The sequence below is a fragment of the Elaeis guineensis genome, chromosome 7 (assembly GCF_000442705.2).
Source record: "Elaeis guineensis isolate ETL-2024a chromosome 7, EG11, whole genome shotgun sequence".
In the NCBI taxonomy this organism is placed as follows: domain Eukaryota; kingdom Viridiplantae; phylum Streptophyta; class Magnoliopsida; order Arecales; family Arecaceae; genus Elaeis; species Elaeis guineensis.
Window position 1 is genome coordinate 76,568,802 of NC_025999.2, and position 11,300 is coordinate 76,580,101.

Here is an 11,300-nt window from a genome sequence, read left to right on the forward strand (position 1 = left end):
GAGGGGAGGTCGATGAGAGGGGAAGGAGGGGAGAGATGGAGAAGAGGAGAGCGAGGTGGTTTGAAGGAGGAGGATGGAGGTGACAAATCTGGTGAGACAAGAGAACTACGATTTAAATCATGAGCTGTTGAAGAACTCATCGTTGGGTTAATTTGAGAAGGAGGTGAGGAGGCGATGCCCGAGTTGTTGCCTCATTTTTTTCCTTTTGGGTGAACCATGATTGGCTACACACAAACACACACACATACCACTACTATACATACACACATACACACATTTATATGTATGTATATGTACATATTAAAAAAAAAAATAGACTCAAGTTGGGCTTGGGCTAGATAAATGTAGACCCAAGCCCAATCTGTTTAGTGAGCAGGCTCAAATTTCAAGCCCAATCTGGTCCTCTGGGCTTAAAAATTTCATGGTTCTCTAAGTCTATTTATTGATTTCAATGAAAAAAATAAAAGTATTTCTTCAAATAATAATAATTTTATGTTACTTACATTCAATAATCTGGTGTGAAAAAATACCACTCCTCTGCTGCTATTTATTTTATCTTCTCTCTTAATAAAATAATTAAACGATCCATTATTTATTTTGCCATCTCTTTCATCCTCCATTTGTACTAAACATGATATTTAATATGAGATTTTTTTTTCCTGATAGATTAATCCTAACCAATAAATTATCTTAAAGTATTATCATATCTTTTATTTATATACAATTTTTCTATTATTCTTTTGACAACCTCGAGACATAAAGCAATTTTATTGGAGCTAATATACCTATTTTTTTAAAAAATATGTAAAATATATCTAAAACAATTTCATTTTCCAGCATACTTTAATTAAATATATCATCAACTATATTATATACTATAAAATCAATTAAAAAAAGAAGAAAAAAATTACACCCCATATGTTGCGTAAGTTATAAGCTAGCATCCAACTAATATGCCATGCATTATATAATAATTGATATAACTTATATTATTTGACACAATGGTAATAAAATTTTTATTTTTGGTATAAAAATTGATTTCAAAATATTTTTTTCATAATTATAAAAAATAAAAAATAGAATAATATTTATCAATAAGTTTGTTTCAATAACATATTTGAGATGGAGACGAATCGAGTTACTATGAGTTACTCAAGCTCGATTTAAGTCCAAACTTGACTCAGTTCAATTATTATCAAGTTCGAATTGTTCGAATAATTTTTTAAGTTGAGCTTTAGTAAAATTAATAAAAATTTAACTCAAAAATTCGTAAATATATTTAAATTTATATATATTTTAATAATATTTTATATATATATATATATATATATGTTGAGACTTGAAAATGAGTTTAAATATGAGTTCAAATATGATTCAATTGATATTTAAATACAGTCCATCTCAAATATTATTTTATTTTCATCAAATTAAATTTAAATAAAAATATTAAAATTTGATCGATCTTAAGATGAGTTCGAATTTCTATCTACCCGGTTTGGCTCAGTTTGCTTACATTTTGATCCCGTAACCGTCACGATCGTAGATTTAATTTTAAAATTTTGAACCCGATGGGTTTTTTTAGAGAAAAAGTTGGTCGGAGAAGCTGTTATAACAGTCGTTACTAAATCATAACGGCCGTTACATCACGCCGTGAATCAATTGGGTGGAAACGTCCAGAGTCTTCTACATCATCACCCCACCCCCGCCGATGGGGGTGGCACTTGGTCTCTCCTCCCCCAAACTCGGCAAGAACCCACTTCTCCCTCTCCCTCTCTCTCTCTCTCTCTCTCTCTCTCATCCTTTGTTGATGGGCTTTACCTGGATCTCATGGCCGTTCCGTCACCTTCGTAGCCGTTGACGGCGGTGCCCACGCCCTCCCCCTCGTCTTCTCCGAGCCCATTACCGGCCCCCGGCCCTCCACCCGCTCCAAGCCCATCAGCAGCTCCCTCCTTCTCCATCTTACCCTCCTCCACTCCCTCTTATAACCCCACACCTCCTTCTCCGGCGATCCGATGGCCCTGGTCTTCCTCCACCACGTCGTCGGCGATCTCACAGTGGGAAAGCCCGAACTCGTCGAGTTCTCCGAGGCGGAGACCGTCGAGGCCGCCATCCGCGCCATCGGCGACTGCGCCGAGGGCGCGATCGCCGTCTGGCGTCGCCGGGCTCCGCAGCAGCAGCATCAGGCGCATCTGCAGCCGGCGGCGGAACCGAGGGCGGCGAGGTTCGTCGGGATGCTGAACTCGCTGGATGTGGTCGCGTTCCTCGCGCGGTCGGTCGGGGACCACGAGAAGGTGATGAGGACGCCGGTCTCCGAGGTAGTCACCCCCAATCCGTCCCTCTTGAAGGTGGTCGATCCCGGTACAAGGTGGGGTTTTCGTAAGAAATTTGGATCAAGTTGCTATTATCTATTTGGGTTATACTGTTTGATTGCTTCTTTGGCTTTTGATGGATCTTTGCTAATAGATCCGGTTTTGTCTTAGCTGATACACTTCTATGAGTTAGGTTGTCGATTAAGGGTTATTTTTCAAAGTTGAGATTTTTATGTGCTGGTATTTCGTTGAATGATCTATTTATGTTTTGTTTGTTTTGTTTATTTTGTGGTTGTTTGTCGATTTGTTGGTCTAGTTACATTTCACAACTGGTTCCTAGTTTCTGGTTAGATTGATATTTGGGTTGATCAAAGGTGGTCATGTGAATCTCTGCGTACTCTATCTGGGTATGCGCATGACTTAGATTGAGCAGGTGGACGTTATGTGCATTTCCAATTATACAATGTCTGTTGGTACAGCAATATGTTTCCATTTGTCTATATTGAGGTGCTGGGTATGCTGATCATGTGGTCTGTTTTATGTTTGTCTGATAATAATTTAAGATAAGGTAGTTATTCATTGAAATATAGAGTCATAACATGACGCATCTGAGATCAAAGTTTTTCAATGGTTTGTTGGTTTCTTCAGAAATCTAGATGGATAATTTTTTTTTTTTTTTTTTTTTGTGCGTGCGAGGAGAGAGAGAGAGAGAGAGGAGAGAGAGAGAGAGGAGAGACTTCTCGGCTGATCACCATATTAGATGACAAGCAAAAGAATGGTGCTAAATGTGCATGACAATGCTGGCATACGACATCTGTTTTACAATGTAATGCTTGAATCCTAGACTTGTGATGACCCCATCTCAATGTTGCTGATGGACCCACATAGTAACAAATGAGCTTTTTCGTGCATTATTAGTAGCCTGCACAGGTTCCCTTTTTTGTAGACAAGCATGTACACTACATCTATTGAAGAAGGCAGGAGACCCCAAAGAAGGGAAAAAAAAGATAACGACACTTTTTTTGTACACTTTAGTTTAAACTGTTTGAAATACTGATGATGGGTATCATATTGTGAAAGGCTGGGCAAATACACCATATCAAGGATTTTACATGCAAGGGGAATCAATGGATACACATGGATAACCCCAAACAGCCTTGGTATGGCTCTTTTTGTCCTTCAAGCTGAGTTTGGATTTTTTTTTTTTTAAATCATGTTTTCTTGTCCAACTACTATGTTTTCACAAGAAATAAAATAAGAATATTGATTTAAATGCTCTGGTTAAGGTTTCTTATATGTGCTAAAGTCATTTGCAATATCACATATAACTTGCAATCTAAAATACTTTTAAAAGAAATACACCTTAAAGTGATCAGTCAGAATGAAACTAATTAGAGAAAAAAATATTGTTCATAATATCATTTAATAATATCAGTAGCTACAATCCAAAATCATTCAAATGATTGCTATTATTATCAAAGATCACTAACTAGGAAGTGGCTTACTCCCCCCCCCCCCTTCTTTCCCCCCTTTTTTAAATTCTTCATTTTTCAAAAATTTTTATAGCATGTCCTAAAGTGCAGGTTTATTGTTTACACTTTTTTGAGAGTATTCATTCTATTTCTTTGTATTCATCAATTATCTTCACTTTTTTGGTAATTTAATGACATATTTATACATATACTTTGATTAATTAAAATTATAATTAGTTTAAAATTTTTGATAATTTTTGGATTTGGCTTGGGTGGAAACTCAGCATGCGAAAATCATATTGATTGGGAATCAAATTTAGAAGAATGTGCCCATCATAGTATCATAATTGTTGTAGATAGGCTGATCTAGGGGTGGAAATCGGATCGGGTCGGGTCATAAACGGGTCGAGTCAGAAAATCATCAATCCAAATCCGATCTGTTATTAAATGGGTCAAAAATTCAAACATAAACCCAACTTGTTTATTAAACAGGTAACTGATCCGATCCGTTTAACCCGTTTATTAAATAGGTCAAATTAGGTTAAACGGGTTAAACAGGTTAAACGGGTGGGTTAAATGGGTCAGAAACAGGTTAAACAAGTTTTAAATAGGTTAAACGGATTTTAAATGGGTTAAACAGGTTAATAGGTCGGGTTAAATGGGTCAGAAATAGGTTAAACAGGTTAAATGAGTTATCTGACTCAACCTGATCTGAATATTAAACGGGTTAAACGGGTCAGATATCTAAAACCCAAAAATCTGACCTACTTATTAAATGGGTTAAACAGGTTGACCCGTTTATGACCTAAACCCATTTAGCCAAAACCCAAATCTGTTTATGATAGGTCGAATATGGGTCGGTTGGCAGGTCGGGTCATATTTTGCCAGTCCTAGGCTGATCTAGTGAACCCTTAGAGCAACTCATCTCTCTTCCTTCATCTTGTTACCACTTTCAGATAGTGAAAATTTAGAGATAATCATCTTGTGACCTACTCTCCTAGTGACACATAGCTGCACCGCTCGGTTTGCGAGTGGTTCGAAGTGGTTTAGGGTATACTTGCCATGATCTCAAGCCACTAGATCCACCTTAGTTTACGTGGTTCAGACAATTTCTCTCTGAACTGAGTCCCCTCTATCAAATCGAACCTCCCTGTGTTGAGGAGGCCTCAGTATGGTGCATACTGAGATGTATGTGCCCAACCACTTGATACTTCAAACCTTGATTTAAACAAATGTTTACTTTTTGTGGCTGGAAACTTGTAGCCTGAATACTCTATCTGGATAGTAGTTGTAAAATTTCCTAATCTCATTATTTTGCTCCTTGGAAATGCATATGACTCTTTGATTTTAAACTTCCACCATATCGAATTTGTATATACATAAGGCATAATAGTCATTTTGTCCATGAAAAAAGTGATGGACAAGCGCTGTAAATGTCCAAGTACAGTTTAGGCATGACGGAAATGTTTAAATTAACAAGCTGGTTATTCAAATTGGATCAAATGAAGTCATAGTGAAGTAACACAATAATTTCAGTCAAAAGCACTTTTGTGTGATCATGGCTTCTCCTGAAATAGCTCATTGAAACCGATGATACACTGAAAATGAGAAGGCTTGATACTTGTGCTATAACATTGTCTTCGCAATCCGCACCCTAAAATTACAATTTGCAACATAAGATTTAACATGAAGGAAGGACCTTGGTTTTACATTTCTACCTTAAAGCATCATTTTCATGGTTTATTAAGATATAAAGAAAAGAAGTTGCTGTCCCTTCTGATCCCTTTGTCATGGAGTTTTATCCTGCTGATTTCCCCACTCTCTGACAATCATGTTCAATCTTAAACATAATTTGAGATTTCCCAACTCATATTTATTTACAGTTTTTTTGGCACTTGCAATCCATGTGGTTAATTTGAGGGATAGAGCACTTTATGGATGGCTGTGTTCCCATTCGTTGAAACCGTTTGGACCTGGTATGATAAATGCAGTTCTTAAGTAGTCATATTGTTAGGATGCATATGGAGGAGCATATATATATATTAAATGAAGGATCCACATGAGTAAGAGGGAGAGGGACAACTTCAAGCGGTCTATCTACTTTTAACATTAAAGGACGTGGGACACAAGGGTTCTTAAATTCATTCTTGTTGAAGGCGTTAGTCTTTGGAGGCTGGCCTCATGTGCTGAAGTCTCGAGGATTCCACATAGTAGTGGAAATTTTCGTAATCATGCAGCAAGAATGTGTGCATATCATCTACAATATAATACTGTTTTATTGTGCATTCTCCTATATTCAGACGTGTCCATATACTTCTGTGCCCATTATCTGTAAGATTCTTGTCTCTGTTGTTATCTTTTTATTGTTGTACTTTGTTATGGGATTTGAGGGCTTTAATATCTTATAATTTATTGCCTCCTCCTGTATAGAAAGTATATGCATGTGAAGTTTGGTGTTGTTACTGTTGTTATTTGCTTTTTTCTTCATAACATAGTACATAATCATCTGAGAATGTTAAATTCTCTTGCAGTTCATGGTTTGTGATTATAATTCTAATGCTATGGCAACTCAATTGGGATAAGTATTTTTTTTCTCATTGGCCTTAGAGCGGTGTTATCTGATGGAAATTTCTCTCCTGATTTCATGTATTCTATTAGCTTTGTTTTTATTCTACACCTGTGCCATGTCCTTGTCTGGTTAAATATCGCAGTTACACTTTGCTAGAGGTTGTTAATTAATTGCAACTGTTTTCCTGAATGACTGCATGCTTTCTAACATGTCCTGTATGGTATGGTAGTTATTTCTTTCAGTTCCATTTGGTTTTGCTATTTTGTGAATTCCCCCTACTTGTGGCATCAGTTTTTAATTATGCTGTGGTAGTGCATGAATTTCTGATCTCTTTTGGCTAGGCAAAATTTTTTTGGTTGCTTGTTGTTCAGTCAATTTGACTGATACTCCAGACCGTCGCTCTTAACATGTCTTTTAGCTTGAAGATATGTTCAACCTTGAAATTAGCTTAAGTATTTTTGCATTTCCGTTATTGGCTTGGATATGTTATTTTGAGCATCTCAAATTCTGTATCTTGTGTTTTCCATATAATGTTGCAGCACTTACAATAAGGCAGCAAAATAAGTGAAAACAGAGTCGCTTCCTCACTCCTTTTGTTTTAAATATCAGATGTAGTTGACTATAAGCGGTAAAATTTAGTCAACATATGTACTTTTGAAGTACCTTAATTCAGAAAATATTTGGTCTTGGAGTGTGGCCGCAGCAAGTGATCTTTTCCTTTTTAGTGGAGTCATCTTTGGTCCAGTTAAATAGTTATTGGTGAATTACGGATTATTTCTTGGTTGCTGTCACATGCAATACACTTGGAAGCCAAAGCTCCCTGCACTTCTTTGCTTTGATTGTATTCCCTTTAGCTTACACGTTTCTTTGGAAACAAAGAAACTGTTGGTTGCTTTTGACCGAGTTTTGATCTGGCTCCAGTCCCGGCCAAGATTTCTCCTGGTTGTTTCAAATTTTGCTTCAAATGTTTTTGCTTATTGACAATCATGATTCATGGTTGCTCAGATACATGATAATTATGCTCCAACTATGGTAGTGCATGTGATTCATAAACTTGAATTGTACTACCTCTGCTGCTTTCAAGAATGCAGGGATATTCATTATACCATCATTCTAGCAAACGAAGAAAAGGCAGCTGTTTACAAAGTTGCATTCCTCATATGATAGCATGCTTTCCCAGAGTCTAGAAGATGCTTAGGATGGAGAGGCTGGAGAGGCACTATTATATCCCTTTTCATTATTTTCTTTATGCTTTTGATGCTTTTTCATCTACAAATTCAAATTTTGTTATGCAAGGTTGATCGATGCTCTAGAGATGATGAAGCAGGGAGTTAGGCGCCTTCTCGTGCGCAAAAGTGTTGCATGGAAAGGTATCAGCAAGCGCTTTTCCATTCTGTATAATGGCAAATGGCTCAAGAACATTGAAACCTCCTCTCCAGGTGCTGCTAGTAGCGGCCCACCATTCTCATCTTCTCTTCCTGATGACAAGTACTGCCTCCTCTCCCGAGAAGATGTGGTCCGCTTTCTAATTGGCTGCCTGGGTGCTCTTGCCCCATCCCACTATCTTCTATCTCTTCTCTTGGAGCCATTACTCCACACTATGCTCATATTGAAGCCTCCTCTCCTGCCATTGAAGCAATTCGTAAGGTCCCTCAGGATCCTTGTGCCATTGCAGTTGTTGAGACAAAGTCGGACGGTACTCACAAGATAGTTGGAGATATCTCTGCATATAAACTGTGGAAATGTGATTACTTAGCAGCTGCATGGGCTATGGCAAACTTGTCAGCTGGACAATTTGTGATCGGTGCAGATGATAATTCAACGACTCCGATCTCTCTTCCAGATTTTATTATCAATTCGCCGGTGGAAGATATTGGGGCCTCTTCCAGGCCTAGAAAGTTCAGCAGCAGGAGTATTGGATTCTTCAGCAACCAAACAAGCCAGATGGCGGTAGGGAGGCTGAGGAGCATGTACAGGGGAAGGAGTGCGCCATTGACCTGCAAGCACACGAGTTCGCTGGCAGCAGTGATGGCCCAGATGCTGTCCCACAGGGCTACCCATGTTTGGGTAACTGATGCTGAATCAGAGGACATCTTGGTTGGCGTGGTTTCATTCTCTGACATTCTCCATGCGGTTACGAAGAACCCAGCAAGTGCAGTTCCTCCAGCCACTTGATTTTGTGGGTACTGTGTTGGTTGCTAATAATTCTTTGTTCAAATCGTATTCCCCATGCATTGGCCTAGAGGAAGTTTCCTTGAGGACTCTTTTGATTGGGCTGGACCCTATATTTGAAAACTATTTAATTTATATTTTTCAATTATGGCCTGTCGTATCATATGATATGAGGTGTATCGTCTCTATCGTATAAACATATGGTATACTACCTCATATTGAATGATAAATTGATTATGATAAATTGTAATCAGATGATACCGATATATATCAAAAAAATTATTTTTAATAATTTTTTTAAGATAATATTTTTAACTTATTTTTTTCAGTCTTTTTGGAATTATTACAGGCACCTTCTGTCTTTCCATCCAGGATCTCCTGTTCAAGGAAAAAAATTATCAGTAATAATAAATATAATTGTGGCTGCCAGGCATATTGTTTGATGGTATCTTATATTTAATTTTATCTATAGTTTTCTACGAGTGATTACTTACAGAAGTAGTTTTTCCGCATCCATATCGCTCGTCAGTCTCAAGAAATATCACAACAGCTTCACAAATCTAACAAAACACTTTTGATCGCCGATGCATGACAAAATTATACTGTAGACAAGCAGTATAGACAAGCTTGAAGCGTTGTTTAACGGATAGTCTTGACTGGATGCATATGAAAATCAACGAACTAGAATTAAATTTAATTAGATACAAACTGGACGTTAGTGTATCCATATCTATGTCTATGTTTGCATAATAAATATAAATATAGAAACGGTATTGATGGATACTAAAATTTATATGATGGATAAAATTTTATTTCAGGTTATAATTTTGAGGCTTCTTCTTTTAAGAAATTCAGTTTGGTCTTGCCTGACTTTTACTTATAAAAAAGGTTTTCAGTGTAAGCATTTCATATGCTTTCTAATTTATTGTTTAGAACAAAAAAATATTAATGCAAAAATCAATAAATATATAATTGGATCCACTTAGTCATCTAACTTTTCTGGTGGATCTTAATAATTATGCTTTATTGCATCCTCTAGATAAAAAATTGATTATTTGGATTCCATCTATTATATCAATATGTGATGGAATGGATATTAATTGAATGCTAAAATTTAAATCTATATTTACCTTAAATGACTAAAAATGAATCAGATCTTATGGAAAAAACCTTGTTTTATTTTATAACGTTGGAGCTTTTTCTTTTAATAAAAACAATTCTGCATTGCCTTCACTGGAGGTATTTGTTATACCTTATCCTTTTTTTTTTTTTTTTTTGGAACAAACAAATGATTGTACAGAAAAAAATAGGCATATAATTGCATGCAATTAATTATCTAACTTTTCTAGTGGACCTTAGTAATTATGCTATATTGCGTACTCTAGATTAAGATTTGATTATTAGGGATTCTAATCATTAGATGATCATGGAATTATACTAATACTGTTTGGATGCTAAAATTTATATCTATATTTATCTTAAATAGTTGGAAATGCATAAGATATTATGAATAAAATATTATTTCATTTTATGATTTTGAAGCTTCTGCTTTTAATAAATACATTTCCATCTTGCCTTACTTTTACCCATATGAAAGTTTTATATGCCTCGTGATTTATTTTTTAGAACAAACAAAAATGATCATATAGAAAAAAAATAAATATATAATTGGATCCACTTAATCATCTGACTTTTCTAATGGATCTGAATGATTATGCTATATTGCATACTCTAGATTGAAAATTGATTACTACATACTCTATGCACTAGATCGTTTATCTTAAATGATCAAAAGAAAAGGATATTATAGATAAAATATTATTTGATTTTATTATTCTTAAGCTTCTTCTTTTAATAAATAGAGTTTGGGCTTGCCTAACTTTCATTCTTGTTGGGAGTGAAAAAAGAAAGAAAAAATTGAAAAAAATTACTAGCATTGATGAGAAAAAAATTAATAAATTCAACAAAAATTATATCTTTCATTGTATGTCATCCGATTTGGGTTTATTGTATAGAAAAATAAGAGTTAAATAATTTGTAGCGTAACCACCATTAGCAGGACTTGGTAAAAATAATAGCTAAAATATACATTCATATAAAATGATATAAGTGGCAAAGAAAAATTAATGAACAAATTAAGTAACATAAAATTATTCCCCATAAAATTTTGACAACTTCTATTTTCACAATTATAATCAAAGAAAAAAAATCAAATATTTATTAAAAAAACCTGCAAAACAACTATTCAAAGATAAATTTTAAACAAGTTTATGAAATATTTATAAGGTAAACATCAATACTTAGAGCTATGATGTTAGATTAAAAAAAAAAAAACTGTTGAAAAGTCTAGAATTTGCTGTAATTTTAATTTATTCTTAAACCTACCTATCATTATATGCATTATATCTCCTTAAAATGAGAAGCTTGGCTTGGCTCGGCTCAATGGTAGAAAAGAAAATTCTTTTCTATTCAAGATATAAAACTAAATATATAGGTTGTTTAGAGGGGGAAATGATGGATCAAATTTAATAGTTCTTATCAATTGCATCCAATGACTCATTTGGTTCGTGAGAAAATTTTTTCTTCTCAAGAAGCAACTTTCTAAAAGGTAACTTCTCCAAATAGTTACTTTCTACGAATATAGTTTTGATATATTTGATTAACTGTAGGAAAGTAGTTTATTATAGAGTGACTTATATTTGGTTAAGCATCCACTTTCTTAGAAAAACTATGTAAAATTTTTATTATATCTTTAATAGATATAAGACTATATTTTTT

At 35.1% G+C, this 11,300-nt stretch overlaps 1 protein-coding gene across 1 annotated transcript; it reads left to right on the top strand.

The window, feature by feature from the left end:
• The first annotated feature begins 1,709 nt into the window (after positions 1–1,709).
• On the top strand, positions 1,710–8,670 carry LOC105048930 (CBS domain-containing protein CBSX6). Its single transcript, XM_010928429.3, is given in 3 exon segments — positions 1,710–2,365; positions 7,647–7,903; positions 7,906–8,670. Coding segments are annotated over 3 exon segments (1,230 nt in total). The 5' UTR covers positions 1,710–2,012; the 3' UTR covers positions 8,526–8,670.
• The last annotated feature ends 2,630 nt before the right edge of the window (positions 8,671–11,300 follow it).